Raw genomic sequence first — 15,136 nt, 5'->3', positions numbered from 1 at the left:
CGTGAAGAATGTGAAGATGTGAAAAGGCGATCGCCACGCAGGCGAAAGCGGAGATACGAGGTTAACGACGGCGCGGCGGCAGAGAGCGCGGAGCCCTCCAGCGGAGAACGCTTTTGTGAGTGCCCAGTCAGACTCACAGAGGACGGAGAGAGGGAGACCACGCGGAAAGAGGAAGGGCAAAGTGAAAACACAGACCGTGAAGCAGGGAACGACGAGACCGGGAGTCGAAGGGAGAGACGGCCGTGTGCCAAGCCGCTGAAGTGGGCTCAGTGGCGGCGAGCAGGGGGAAAGCTTCCACTAGGAGGTTAGAAACAGAGAAGCCTAGGCGTCGGGAAACGGAGACAGTATCGGAGACTGTGCGGATACGGGAAGGCAAGACGAGTCTTAACGAAAAAGCCAGAAGACAGAAAAGGCGCTCAAAGACGGAAGGAGGAAACGTGAGACTACAACAGTGTGGGCCGGGAAACAAGCGAACGACAAGACGCGGAAACAGAGGGGAAAACGCGAACGAGAAGGGAGGAAAAAAAACAAAAGCGGGAAAGTGACAAGCTCACACGAAGCAAACACCAGGAGACACGGCGAGGGGGGTGTACATACAACTGAGAAGAAACGCGTGGTCACTCATTTTTCTGCCGCGGCGGAAATGCGAGTCTTTTCGTCGTCCTGAAACAGTTATTTCCCGCTGGATTTCATATTGGGTTTTCATGCTTTGCGCTTTGTAGCTCTCGCTTCCCTCTCGCTGTGTGCAACACCGAGCTTCAACTTTGCGAAGACACCACATCGTACCACGATGGCCGTCTCTGCATGTGCAACTCGGAGCAAAGTTGCGCGGCTTTTTCAAATGCTAAACGTGCCTTTTCAAGGGTTTGCCCCTTCCGCCTGAGCGTCTGCATTCGCCCAGTCTCTGTCGGTCGCTGCTGCTCGCAGTGAACGCGCAGTGTCTCCAGTTTGTCTGGAGCGAGTGGCGTCCTCTCACGCGAGGGACTTTGCTTCAAAAGGAGTTTCTCCCACTCAGGGTTGAGAAAAGAAACGACAACGGGTATAGGCTCGGAACAACGAGAGCGTCTGTTACACATCAGCACTAGATGCTGCTAAAAACACTGTAGACGCAGAGTGTATAATTCATGACCGGTGGCGAACGGAGTCTCAACTCCTCACGTCCGCGCGACGCGACACGGAACAGTTCAGAGGCGCCGCTCAACCCTCCATCGGAGTATCTTCATGTCGTTAGCTGCGCCGGGTTTACGCGCCTCGATTGCCAGTCTAGGCGCGCCAGGTCGATGAGGGGAAGCCCCGCGTGCAGGCCGGCGCACAGCCGAAATTGAGACACGTTTTTTCCAGGGTTTAGGGGGTGTTTCTTACCAACCAAAGCCGCACTCACGAACGAACTTCGCAGAAAACCCGGGACCCGCACGCAGAGCGTTCTTGTGCACCACGTCGGCTGCTTTAAGTGGAGTCGAAAACCAGACAGGCGTTGCAGCTTGCCTGCGCAGCGTTGAGTTCGAAAAAACTGATGTTGATCAGTATGTAGCGTCTGTCTCGTAGTACCCACCCCTACGAAGAAGGTGATAAATGATCCTGTCCCGCAGATGATCACTCCAAGAACGACGCTACTGATCACTCTGGTGGCTGTGCAGGAGTTTTCTTTCGCGGTTAAGATGAGTGAGAATAAGAATGCGGACACGCGAGCCGCCAGAGGCGACCTCGACGAATACGCGCCTCTGTCTAGTAGGTGTGTCTACGCGAGTCTTTCTTCCAAGCCCCGTGAGGCGCCATCCCCTTCGAGTTTGATCTACTGTCTATCACCCCCTCTCGAGAAGCATTCGCTTTAGAGTTATTTCCGCGTGGACTGAGCGATGCGAGGCGTATCTGAGGGGGCGGTAGGGGGGGGGTGGCGTAATCCGCACATAGAGCAAAGAAGAAAGCGCCACAGCGACAGAGTGAAGCTGAGAAGGCGATAAGGCTGGAGGGGGACTCTGAACTGCCTGTCCGCGATACCGCCGACAGGAGCGACACTTGCAACTGGAAAGAGAATGACTTGGTTCGTTTTGTTTTTCTTCACTGAGAAATCACTTGAAAGAAAGGACGAGGGGGCAGATGCAGGCGAGCGTCGCCCACCATTGGCTCGACGCGAAAGAAAGAGATAAAAAAACACGCCCCTTATCCTCCCTCGCCTCTAAGGTTCACCTCTGCGATTCGCCTCCTGGGCACGTTCTCGCGCGCCAGCCGGCTGCCTCAGTGCGATCGCTCGCCGCGAAACGGCACACATGTCCCCAGACAGGCGCGGAGGAATCTCTGCCTCATTTTGCACTACGCAATGAGACTCATGCAGGCCAAGGCATATCCTTTGATCCAAGCATGGAGCTGGAGGAAGACTAGAAAAAGACGTGAGACAAATTAGGACGTCCCGCTGCGACGGCCTGCATGCGCGATTCCCTGAGCGCGCTCATCCCTACTACGGCTCTTCGCCGTGTTTTCTTCTTGGCTCTCGTAAGCAGAACTTTCCAAAAATACGCCGTCGCGCACAAGCTCCGCTGCATGCGCGACCCCGTCAACGCATCCTCGACACACCCGCGCAAACGCCTCTCTGTAGGCGTATCCCCGCGCGTCTCTCGGCGCGGCCCTCGCCAGTCCCCTGCCGCGTCCGCGTTGACCTTTGCGTCATGCGGAAAGAGTTCGATGTTCGTCTCTGGAGCCTGTCTCCAGACGCCCCACAGAAGGAGTCTCTCTACTGCCTCCCCCCGCCCCCCCCCCCCCCCCCCGCCCCGCTTGCGACCGCGCTTCCTCTGCGACCGCGGCAGCTGTGGAAGCGCGACGCTCGCCTTCCCAGGCTCGCGTGCTACTGCCCTTTCAACCGCGGCCTGTTCGCCTCGCTTCTTCGCCTCGTTGCTTCAGTTCTTGCCACGTTTCACTGCTTCGAACCTTCGCTTCTTACCTCCTCTCGGCGGACTGCTCGCGCGGTCAGCGCAGACAGCTAGATGCGGGCTAGCCCGTCGAAGCTGAAGAACCCGGGGAAGACTTGGTTGACTTCTAAGTAGCTGCGGAGTGCCCGCGGCGGGTGGAGCTCAAGCAGCTCCGCAACATGCAACTCCTTCCACTGCTTGCCCGTGACGACGAGCGAGGACGGATACCCCACAGGCGCGGAGGAAGCCGCGAGGCGCCGCGGCTTGCGCGGCGCAGCCGCCGAGGAGACAGGCGGCGCGACCTCCGCGGCCGCGCCCGACGAGAGCGAAGGCAGCAGGGAGACGCCGTTCATCACTCGGTTCGAGCGATCGGCGGACTGCAGAAGGGACCACAGACGCAGAATAAACAGACGTGAAAAACGCGAAAAAGAGGCGATATACGCGAAAGAAGTGACTCCGGAGAGGAGCGAGACGCCCCCCGCGAGGCGTCTGGAGGCTTGAGCGCCGAACAGAAGCGACTCGCTATGTTCTGGATACCTTCTTGCTTGCGAGAGAAAGCTTCTCCCCACGCACACCAACTGGTTTAGAGTCATCTCCACAGCGCGCCGTCGCGGAGTCTTTCCGAGTGTCACATTTTTTCCCACTTTTGCTTTCGTGGCGCCCTCCCTTGGTGCTGCCGCGCTGTCTCGAGGCTGCCGGTCCCCGCATCTGCTGCGGGTGTCTCTCTTTTCTGGCTCCTTTTGTGCGCCCAGCGAGCCGGACTCCCGCTGTTTCGAGTTGCTGTCTCCCCCTTCACCGGTGGGTGCGAGGCTGTTTACCTGCAGCAGTCCGCCGATGCCGCCGAAGGAGAAGAGCGCGATGCAGGCGCCTGTCTGAACATCGAGCTCTGCGAGCACTGCCTCCCCGAATATATTGCCCACCAGCGAGCCGCGCTCAGGCAGGAATTCGAGTTCGTTTACTCTCGGCAGCGCACGCCCCAAGCACCGAATCGGCGTCTGCGACCGAATCTTCACGAGTGGGAGCTCTGCGACCGCCGGCAGAGCCGAGGCGACCGTGAGCGCGAAGGGCGCCGCCGAGACGGCGGAGACCTGCACGTCCTTCTTCTTCGTTTTCTCCGCCTCGACGATCGTCGCTAGGTCCTCAGCCTTTTCCGTGAACTGCGAGACGCCCACTGTCGTGCCGCCCACAAACAGCGAAGCAAGCCGCAGCATCCAGTTCGCCTGGCGGGACTCGAGAGGCAACCCATCCGCCTCCGCCTCCGTCTCCGCCGCAGCCTTCTCAGCTGCAGTCTCCGCGGGTGTCTCCAGGGCCGCGTTGACTGTACCGGCGTGTCTCTGGGGGCGTCTGTTGACCGCGGCTTCGCCCTGGCTCACCGCCGCGAGGAGACTGGGCACGTCGAGCTCGAGAAGCACGTCACCGCCAGTCGTCGCCCAGAGGCGCTGGCGCTGCAGTCGAATCTCCAGTCCGCCCAGCGGATCTGCCTGCGAGGCGCCAGGGAAGCGCGGCGCGGGGGGGCGGAAGGGGGTCGTCGGTGCGCCCTGCGGCGAGAGGTGGGTCGCGGCGAGTGCGGCGTCGGCGGCGGAGAGCGAAGAGGCGAGGCCCCAGCCCTCGAAGGGGATTTGCAGCTGCGCGACCTCCGCCCAGGTGAGCGCGTCGAGGACAAGCATGCGGTTTTCTAACCACGTGATCACCAGCAGCAGCAGCCGCCGGCGCGCGGTGTCCCAGAGGTACGCAGCACCCTCGGCAAAGAGCGACGGATGCAGATACAGCTGGCGAAGCGTCCGTCCCGAGCAGAAGTCAAACTCGCGGATGTAGGACGCCTCGTAGAGCCCCGAGGTCTCCAGCAGCACCGAAGCGCCTTCGTGGGTCTTAAGACACGCGCGTGCGGCCGCCGAGAGCGACGCGGAAGCCGCGCCGCTCACCTGAGGAACCAGCGTCTCGAGAGATGGCTGGAAAGGCGACGGCAGGAGCGCCTGCGTGAAGGGCGGCAGCCCCGCCGCGAGAGGCCGCGGCGGCAGGCCGCGCCCAGCCGATGGCGCCGGCGTCGTGGAGTGCGGAAAGGTCTTTAGCGAGGCGCGGACGAAGGAGAAGAAGCGCGGTGACGCATGCGCGTCCGAGGCGCCCAGGGAGCGAGGGGAGAAGGAAAACGGAGGCCGTTGCGGCGAGGGAAAGACGGAAGGGGCTGTAGAGGCGGCCGCAGAGGAGGTCACAGAGGCCGAGGCGGGAGCAAGCTCAGCAGCCGGCGGTGAGGACAGCGCGAAGAAGAGAGCGATGCAGAGGAGGCCAGAAAGCACAGATAGGAGCAAGAGATAGACGAAGGTGGAAGGCAGAAATCCCTTGTCGCAGGAGAGTCGAGAGCGAGTACACGGCGCCTGGCGATTTGGACTCGCAGCGACCTTCCTGCGAGGGGACGCTCGCCCTCTAGCCGAGGCGAAGGGTGTCGTCGCGGCGGGAGAGGCTGCGCGCGTCATGTTGTCGCCAGACTGGAAAAAAGCCATGCAAAACGACGCGAGAGCAGCGGAGCATGAGAAGGCTGCGGAGAAGGCGCCGAGAAGACAGCATTGAAACGAGAGGTGGGTGGACGCGCGCTTCTCAATGCGTTTGACACACACACAGACAAGCCCCCCTCCGCCCGAGTGTAGACTCGTCTCCCTGATTAGAAAGCTCGAAGCGCGATTCAGTTCGTCGATGTTGCGCTCAGGCTTTTGTACTGAAGCACGCGGCTGAACAGCGCAACAAGTTCATTGTGCCCAGCGGACTGAACCGCGAGGAAACAGTGAAAATGAAATTGCTGGCGGCCTCACTTCCCCTCCGCGCAAGGGGACGCGGGGAGAGAGAGCGTCACAAAATTCACGCGGAGCGCGGGAGGCTCAAAGGGAAATCTTCGAAGTCGACGTCACTGACTCCGTCGTCCTTCGCCAAAAACGCGCCTTCTCACACAGAAGACAAGCGCAACGCGTGGCTCACAGCGTTGACGTGCACGACGTCTTTGCGCAACGGCGAGACGCGACACGCTGCGAACCACCGCCCGGGAGTGAAAGAGTGACCTCCGCTGCTCGAAAAAACAGAAAACTCGCGAAACCCAGCTGGGCAAGCGGTTGAGGAGAGGGAGCGAGACGAGGAAGTCTGGCATCGTTTCCATTCTTTGCCGCGTCGACCCCCTACATAGACCCGCGTCCCCCGTGTCTCGCCTTCGCCGGCGCCCTCGAAGAAGGCCGGAAGGCGGCGGCAAGTACCCCAAAGGAGAAGAACGCCTTCTCGCCTCCCTCGGGGCAACGCGAGAAGAAGATCCTCGTCGAGTCGCGCTGCATCGAACTCTGGCGCCTCGCGTCGTCTCCATCGAGAGCAAGCTCGCGCGACCCTATGCAGCCTCGCGTGTGCAGCGACACCGAGGAAAGACGTGTGCCGGGCTTGTGTCGAACAGCCGCCTTGTTTGAAGACACGTATATCTCTAGATAGGAGGCAGGTCAACTCATTGCCGAGTGGAACTCAAGCGGCAGCACTTAGAGGGTGCGTAGGAGCGTCGCGTGTCTCTGCTTGAGGGCCTGTACGACTGAGAGGCAGAGCGGCCTCGGCGGTGGAAGTCTCACATGCGTGTCTCCCTCCTTATTTCTGTGAGATACAACGTTTTGCGAGCCGTGCGGAAATCGGAAAAAGGCAAGTCCTGAAGAAGGAAGACTCCACTTTTTGCGACGAGTGGTCGCCCTGTGTGCAGATGGCAACTGGCGCAGGCTTCACCCCGGAGAGAGCTGCAAGCGATTAACGTTTTCTTGACACGTCTTGCTGAGGCTGCGAGTATATACATCGGCATTCTCTTCGCTGCCGCCTTCGCTTTCGCACGCAGTTTCCACATATATATGTATGCGTTTATGTGTGTAGAGCCCGTGATTCGGTGTGCCTTGCGACGTTTTGTGGGACTCAAAGAATAGGCGGAAAATCCTGGCGTGCAGGTCCTCTGCGATAAAAAGCAGAACCAGGAGCAATCTCTGCACACCCAGCGACGTCGAGTGCACGTTGTCTTTCATGGCATCAACAGATGCATTCAGGACGCTGGCTCGAGAGGTCTCATAAAGGCCGCGTCGCGCCCTTTTCACCGGGTGGAGGCCTGAAGTGTGGGCTCCCCCATAGGCGGCGAGTCCTCATCACATCCTCCTGCCGGGTTCACTCCGCTGCCTAGTCAGCCACGAATTCCGACAGTAGCTGAGCTTCCAATCCGAAAACGACCACGGCAGCTTCTGGAAAATATATACACCTAAATATATGTATGGGTCACATCTATCGATGGATGGATTTACGTGTTTGCTTGTGCATGCGTGCCTGGAGCGCCACGTCCGTTGAAGTGGACTCGCTGCGCGCCAACGCCTACTGGTGGCTTCAGGGCTCGTTGTTGCTGCCGTCTCGGCGAGATGTCCTCTCATAATGGAGTGGCTAGTGCCTGGAGGCGCCTGGGCGATATCTCCACATTCATCTCTCTCGTGGCCTGCATGGCCTCGTCGACCGCGCGACGTGTCTACCGTGCTTATCCGCCAGTCTCTATCTCTATCGATATCCATATTTGTATATCATGTTTCCTCTCCTAAACGTTGACGCGCTTAGGTCTGGGTGTCTCGGTAGCTACTCGCTCGGCGCCCTGGAGCCTGACTGCAGGCGCCAGAAGACAAGTGCTCGCCAGCGTTGCTTCTGAGTAGAGACCGATGCCCACGCAGCTTCTTCTCTGCGGAAAGGCTCGACGCCTGTGTTTAGGGCGTCTTTGTCTCTCGCCAAGCGGCAGCGCAACCCTATCGCGCCGCAAATGCTAATCCGAGGATGTGAGGAAACGAGAAAGACCCGCCCGGCGCCTCAGGTGTGGGACGCCTCGTCTCGTTTTTAAAATGAGCACACACCGCGAGAGACCCGTGGACGCCGCGCGGACGCTCGAGTTTCGGTTTACGGAAAACTCAGCCGAGGGGATGCCCAGCGCAGTGCTCAATTCCCCCCTCCCCCCCTCCCCCCCCCCCGACGAAAAGGAGACCAAACGCGGGCGACAAGACACCCGACGATCACAGCAGGCGCCCGCGCTTCTGCTGTTTTTCTTTCCCCTCTGTCTCGCTGTCGCCTTGCGTCCGCACGTGCCCCCCGCGCCTCAAGGCTCACGGCGATTCAGCCGAATCGCGGCATGGTTTTGCGCGCCCCTTCGGCGGCCTCCGCGCCTCTGAGGCTTCGAGAGAGGCTGACCGCGACAGGAACCCGACCCTCGTCCCTGCATCCAAAATTCGCTCACGACAGCGCGTGAATGGCGTCCACCTGGTCGGCGGTGACTTGGATGTGCAGACCGAACTCGACGAGCTTTTCTTCGCGCTGCTTGGCGAGATGCATGTAGACGCGGCACTGCGCCTGGATCTTCGCCCAGGCGGCCATGTAGAGCCTGAGGCGCTCGCGCGCGCGGCGCTTGAAGCTGACGTTTCGCACGCCGAGGAGCGTCTTGGGGATCTGCTGCAGCTGAACGAGGCGCGTCAGCACCACGTCGAACGCGTCCCAGAAGGACGCGATGCAGGAGAGCAAGTAGTCGACGCGCCGGAGCCGGTCCAGGCTCTTGGTCAGCAGCTTGAAAACCAGCATCTTCTCCTCGAAAAACACCTGCGGCGACAGCGCTCGCGAGGGCCCCATCATCCTCTTTGACGCGGAAGCCGCGCGAGCGCCAGGGGACGGGGAGGCGGACAGCGGAGAGGCAACAGCTCCCGATGCGCCTGCAGCAGGCACAGGCTCCCGCGCGGACGCCTCCGTCTGCTCGAGTGAGAGCGGAGGACTCAACTTTGCCGCCTCACCCGCGTCCGGCGGCCTCTCGCCGCTGAACTCTCCTGTTGCTGCTTCCGCATGCCGACTGGCGGTCTTCTGCGCAGGTGCCCCGGCGGCGGCCTCGCGAGCTCCCGGCAGAGGCGCGGACGCCCGTCGCGCGTCGTACTGCGAAAAGAACTCCCACACCGGCCTCTGGCTGTCTCCGCCCGCGAAGGACGGCGAGACGAAGGACGCGAGCGGCGAGCTGCCGGCGTCGTCGAAGTCAAACAGCATCTTCGAGGCCTCCGCCGCGTCCACCGTCTCGGTCTGCTGGTGCGCCATGTCGCTCTGCTGCGCCGCGAGCAGCTTCGCATGCACAGCCGCGGCGTCGGAGGAGAGGAACAGGAAGTCAAGGATCTCCTGAGTCAGCGCCGACGCGTCGCACGGCCTCCCCAGCACCCAGCCGCGGCAGGCCGCCGCGGTCGGCGCGTCGCTCTCTTCGGCCTGGCGCACGCGCGACGGCGCTGTGGGGAGCTGGGCGCCTCCGCTCTCAGGCGTCGCGAATTCCTCGGCGCAGGCGGGGGGGACGGCCTGAGAAGGGGTGTCGTCTCTCCACGGCGACGCGGGACAGGCCGTGCAGTCGTCAAAGAAACTGTTTTCAACAAGCGACTTCAGCTGCCGCTGCAAATGCTTGCGCAGCAACTCCATGCGCTGCCCGTACTCGCCTCCAGGGGCGGCGGGCCTCGCGCGCCACACGGCTCGACCGCAGACGCCTGCGTCGCCTTCCTCTCCACCTTCTTCTTCTGCGTCGGCGTCCTCCGCGTTCCTCGCTTTTTCGCTTCGCGTCGCCCCGCCCCCCCCCTGCGGAGTCTCCACCGCGAGGGGGTCGCCTTTTCTGTCTTCCTCCGCCTCGCTCAGCAGCTCGACTCGGACGCCGTCATCCGTGTCGCCGCGACTGGGGGTCGCGCTGACGTAGTCCTCTGCGACGAGCGAGAAGGAGGACGCCAGACTGCTTGCTGCCCGCGTCAAGCTGTTCAGTTTCTGACTCGCAAACCGAGTCTCTGCGGGTGAAGCGCTCGCCTTCGCACGCACGTCGCCGTCCGCCTGCGTGGAGGAAACGCGAGAGCGCCCGGGCGCCTGCAGCCCGCCGCCCGCGCCTGCCCGCGGCTGCACGACTCGAGGCGAAGGCCGCGCGGCGCCGCCGAGCGCGCGCATGCCTTGGAGTTCTTCGCGCCTTTTCATCGCTGCAATGCCGTCAATTAGCTCGCGCACCTGCGTCTCGACAGCGGCGTACCTGCGGCCGCAGTCTTCGCCTTCCTTGCGCATGGCGCCAATCCACTCGTCTGCGCAGGCAAAGAGATCCTGCATCGCGGCCTTCCGCTCGCGCGCGTCCGCCTCCTCCTCGCGCGCGCGGGTCGCCGCCTCAGCGTCCCGCCCGCCGTCGCGGAGCGCAGGCGCGCTCGGCGGCGGCTCGTCTTCGGCGTAGAGGCCCGCGACGTCCTCGAGAAGCTCGAGCGCCGAGCTGCAGGTGCAGTCGATGAAGGCGACGTACTTCCGCACGCGCGCCTGCAGCAGGTGCAGACTACGGAGGAGCCGCTCCAGGAAGGCCTGCAGCGCGGGCGCCGGGCGCAGCGCGAGAAGAAGGAGCTGCACCAGCAGCAGCGCGTGCAGCTGAAGCGGCAGCAGCACTGGCAGCTCGAACGGGGGCAGCACGAAGCTGGCCGACGCAGGCGCCGCCACCCCGCCGCCGGGTTGATTCGCTCCGCGCCGCGAAACTGCATGCGCAGACAGCGACGGCCGATGGGAAGGAGGGCTCGCCGCCTCGCCGTCTTCGTCGTCCGCGAAGCTCTGTCGCCGCACGCCGCCCGAGGCGGCCACCGCGCCCCGGGCCGGAGGCTCCCCGCCACTGCGGCTGCGCCTGTCGGTCGCCTCGTGCCGCCTCTCAGGCGCATCGGGGGCTGCCTCGCTGCGCGCATCTTCGCCGTCGCGCACGGCCGCCGCTGGAGCGGACGCGGAGACGGGTGGGGACACAGGCGTCTCTTCGCCGGCGGCGCACGCGGACGCTGAGGAGGGACTCCCGTCGGCAAACGAGGCACGCGGCGACGGGCTCTCGAGCGCCGGCAGCGGCGGCATGTGGAGGAAGGAAGCGCCGGGAGACGCCGCGCCCGCAGGGAGGAGCCGCGCGTCGCTCGGGTTCAGCCAGCGCAGCATCCACGGATGCTTGAGCACCTGCGCGAGAGACAATCAGAGACAATCGGAGGGAACCAAAGACAGTCAAGAACGCGAAAGAAAGTCCAGCTGAGTAGGCACAGCGACCTCTTCTCTCCCCCTTTCCCCCGCCCCCTCTTCGGCGAGCAGACGAGTTCGTCATGCGACCGGCGCAGAGGACGCAGAGAGGCGCGGGCGCGACACGAAGCGGGAGCTATGTAGTCCATCTCCGCTGAGAATCAGGCAGAGGCGCGCTGCACGTTTATCCTGTGTATGGAGAGATCGGCCGCGGTTTCGGCGTCATGCTGATGGGACTGTGGCTCGTGCTTCCCGCAGGAGCTCTGCAGCTCGACCGCAGGGCCGCTTCCCACGACGCAGTCAAGTATAGATCTGCGTGCGCAGACCTCGGCGACCGCCACAGGGGCGTGCGGCCGCGCGACGGGGTGACTCGCGCTTGCGCGCGCTTGATAGCCGCCCCCCTGTGTGGCGCTGTTTGAAAAAGAAACCTCATGGGGCCAGCTGTTGACAGCAGCAGCGGAAGGCAAGCTGCGTCTTTGAGTGCGTCGAGCGAGTCGTCGTCGTCGCGCTTACGTCCTGCTCGGTGATGCGCCGCAACGTGTCGACGGTGAGCAGACGCCTCACGAGGTCCTTCGCGCTCTCAGACACCCGCTGGAAGCGCGCGTGACGAAAGTGGAACTGGCCTGAGCGCACAAGGCAAGTAAGACCAGGAATCCACGTATCGCGCCTTGAAGCGGGGGAAAACTTCTCAAAATCTCCAATAGCTTGGATGGTTCTACATCCGCGGCTACACGTCAACCAATCGTGCGACATTTTAGTTTCCTTTCCTTTTCCCGGCAGCGAGAAGGCCCTCTGCATGCCCAACCCGACAAGTTGTCGCACGTCCTCTGGGCTCCACGGCGCGGCTGCTCGAGGTGTCACAGCGCAGCGAGTTACCTCTGAGAATCAGCGTGTGAATCGGCGCCACGCGTTCATCGAAGGGATAGCTGCCTCCAAGCATTACGTAGAGGCAGACGCCGAGACTCCACAGATCCGCAGACGCGCCGTAAGACTGGCGGTGCTGGCCGTCGCCGCACGCGAGCACTGCAGAAATGCATGCACCAGCGCTTCGCTCATCCAGACAGGCTGACAAAAAGCTGCACCAAGTGCGCGCACGGTGCGCGTTTTTGAAAGACAAACGTGTTTGCCTCGCACGGACACGCAGGAGGCCTCTGCCGACTGCCGGGGAGAATGGGCACCTCTCGCGGCGCTGGCTGCACGAGGCTCTCAGCTCTCAAGCGGCTTCGCAGGTGGGCTGTGTGTGTTCCCGAGCACCGCGAGAGTGCTGAGAGCTTCTCCGCGCGGCTCCAGACGCATACACTGACAAGTGCTCAGGTGTGCGGCGGCGGGGTTTGAGAAGTCTGGCGCTTCGCTTCTGGGCGTTCCTTACCCTCTGGCGCCCAGTACTGCGGAGTGCCGACAAGGGTGTGCGCAAGCGACCGCTGCGTGAGCAGCTTCGCGAGTCCAAAGTCGGCGACCTTCACAACGAAGAAGTCGCCCTCGAGGACGCGGCTGACGAGGATATTCTCCGGCTTCAAATCTCTGCGCGACAGCCATGCACATGTGAACGCACGTCCCACACATGCATATCTATATCTAAATCTATACGTATATACATACATACACTTTTGGTAGAGGTATTGCGGCGGCGCGCGCCTTCTGGGCGTCCCGGTCTCTCTCGCAGTCGCAGCGGGGGGTCGCTGGGACGCTCATCGATGTTGGCACGCAGGCAACTAATACGAATAGTAAACAAAACGCAGCGAAAGGTAGCATATATGAACCTAGGAATGCGATTTTAGCGAAAGTCGCAGGGAGTCGAGTTCCAGTTGTTTTCTAGTTTGTCCTGGAGATTTGCATATTGTTCCACTTTTTTTGTTTTTCAGCGGTCGCTCGTGCGGGCCTGCGCACCTGTGGAGGACGTTCTTCCCGTGCATGTAGATGCATGCGTGGACGAGTTGGTGCATGATGAAGCAGGCCTGCGGCTCGGAAAAGCAGCCTTTCTGCACCACTTTGTAGAATAGCTCGCCGCCCTTCACGTACTCCATGACCAGAAAAAGGAAGTCCTTCTCCTCCACGACGTCCTCGAGATTCACGATGCACGGGTGACGAAGCGCTTGCAAAATGCGAACCTGAAGAGAGACAGCCAACCGCCGAGCGCAAATCGCGAAACGAAACCAAACTTACAACAGCTGCGTCTTTGGTGACCCAGATCTCTTCCATTCTCTCCTTATATGCACAAATGGACGCGCAGGTGCGTATAGAATTTCCTCTTCCTGGAATGCTAAAAAGACACACATATTCACAGTCCTTGCTTCGTAAGTCTGCCTCTCGCCGGCACACCGCCGACTCGCAATTATACGCACATACATACGCTGGCATAAATATATGTATATATATGTAAATCGTAGCTCAATCGGAGGCAACATAAGTATAGACATACATAGATATATAGATATAGATAGAGAGATGAATAAATGGATTGATAGACAGATAGATCCATTTCGCGTGTGTGAGGACGGCGATGCGCGAGTGTCTCTCTCGTCGTCGGTCGCGTTCGCGTCTTCATTTGCATGCGTCCTACCTCTCTGTGGACTTTTTCGATTTCGCGGCTGAAGTCGGAGCAGAGTTTGATAGCTTTGAGGTCGAGGACTTTTACCGCAAAGAGGTCGTCGTCGGCGAGGTTCGTGCGCCAGCTGTCGCCGTCTTCGCGAGCCGCCGCCTCCTCTGCGTCCTCCCCTCGCTCGCGGCACTGTCCGTTGCTTGCTCGGGAGGCTCTCACGTGTTTCGCTTTCTTCGCTGCTTCTCTCTCCTGCTCGCCGATCTCCGCCGCCACCTCGTTCGCCGTCTCCTTCGGGGGCCGGGCGCCTACACGCGCCTCGGGGGTCTCCGCTCCGACCGCAGTCGCGACGCGGCGGCAGAGGAAGACGGTGGCGGCGCTGCCGGTGCCGATGATGTCCTCCAGCTGATAGACCGCGCCGGTGTGGGCGCTGCGGAATCGCCTCCCCTTCGTCACGCCGAGCGTGTACCGCCGGCACGCCTCCGCCGCGTCTCCCGCAGCTTCGGCGGAGTCTCTCTCTTCTTCCGTCTCCGTCCTTCCATCTCCGTCCTCATCCGCTGGCGCTTCTGCCGCGCCCGCACCGCTCCCGCTCGCCGCCTCGCGCGCACTCCCGACGTCATCCTCCTCTTCTTCTCTGGCTTCTCGCTCCATTTTTTCAAGAAAAGGCCTTCGAGGCCTCTCGCCCTCGCGGCCGTTGCTGCCGGGCGAAGCACCTCCGTCGCCTTCCCTGAGTCGTCTCCCGCGCTCGGCTGCTTCGCCTGGCTCCAAACGCTTCCGAGCGAGAGTTGCGCACAGGCCGCTGCGTGCGCGTCCGCTTGCCGCCGACGTGTTGATCGCTTCGCGCGCAGCCACGAGGGCCTCGGCGGCGATCTGCACCACCGTCGCCTCTCCTTCGCTTCGAAAGAAGCGGGCGTCCTGTGTGCGTCTCCAGATTACGCGTGCCTAGTCGTCGATGCGATCGCAAGGCCTCTTGAAGCAGACTGCGAGGGCACTCCGCCGTCACGCGAGAACATTGTGCAGAACGCGAGAGATCGCAAGAGAGAAGAGACGAGCGCAGCAACATAGAAAACAGAACAATAAGGAAGGGCTGCGAAGGAAAAACAGGAAAGCGAGGCACAGACGACGGTGAAACTAACAGGAAAGACGGAGAAACAGAACCCTAACACGAGAAGAGGGGAAGAATGAACAGGAGACAGCCCCGTCTGCCTCTCTAGTTGAAAAGGCCCTCCATGCGTGATCCGTTGGCGTTGGGCGCCGACCGGAGGCTCGCGAGGACGACCCCAGTGGAGCAGGAAACACGGAAACGCGAGAGTGCCTCCTCAGTGCGACAAGCTGAAAAAACGGGCCCTCTAGACACGCGGCGTCCTCTGCGCCAGAGAAGGCGCCAACGACGACGCACCAGAGACTGAGGGTCTCGCGGCGCCGAAGAAGAAAATGCCTGGAAGTCAAGGAAATTCGAGTGAATGGCGCAGGGAGACAACTCCTGAAGAGTTTGCCGGCACGACTCCGCAGCAGAAAACGAAAAGCGAAGCGCGGACGCTAAAGGAGACAAACGGCAGCGGAGAGGAGGCAGAGGAAAAGGAGACAGAAAATCGTTTTCAAGAGAAGACAGGCGAAGCAAATCCACGCGAAAGCCTCTTGTATGTGCGGAAATCGC

General features: G+C 61.7%; 2 protein-coding genes across 2 annotated transcripts; both read right to left on the bottom strand.

The window, feature by feature from the left end:
* Positions 1–2,974: 2,974 nt before the first annotated feature.
* Positions 2,975–5,374, bottom strand: BESB_084050 (uncharacterized protein; the record flags this gene model as incomplete). Its single annotated transcript, XM_029366755.1, has 1 exon — positions 2,975–5,374. One exon carries the CDS (start codon positions 5,372–5,374, stop codon positions 2,975–2,977), a length of 2,400 nt encoding a protein of 799 aa, XP_029217215.1.
* Positions 5,375–8,159: 2,785 nt separating this feature from the next.
* On the bottom strand, positions 8,160–14,130 carry BESB_084040 (uncharacterized protein; the record flags this gene model as incomplete). Its single annotated transcript, XM_029366754.1, has 6 exons — positions 8,160–10,886; positions 11,457–11,566; positions 11,820–11,966; positions 12,313–12,464; positions 12,831–13,051; positions 13,504–14,130. The coding sequence occupies 6 exons, from the start codon at positions 14,128–14,130 to the stop codon at positions 8,160–8,162; spliced, it is 3,984 nt and encodes a 1,327-aa protein (XP_029217214.1).
* Positions 14,131–15,136: the final 1,006 nt, after the last annotated feature.

Source organism: Besnoitia besnoiti, chromosome VIII (genome assembly GCF_002563875.1).
Source record: "Besnoitia besnoiti strain Bb-Ger1 chromosome VIII, whole genome shotgun sequence".
In the NCBI taxonomy this organism is placed as follows: domain Eukaryota; phylum Apicomplexa; class Conoidasida; order Eucoccidiorida; family Sarcocystidae; genus Besnoitia; species Besnoitia besnoiti.
This window is presented reverse-complemented; position numbering and strand designations above follow the sequence as displayed.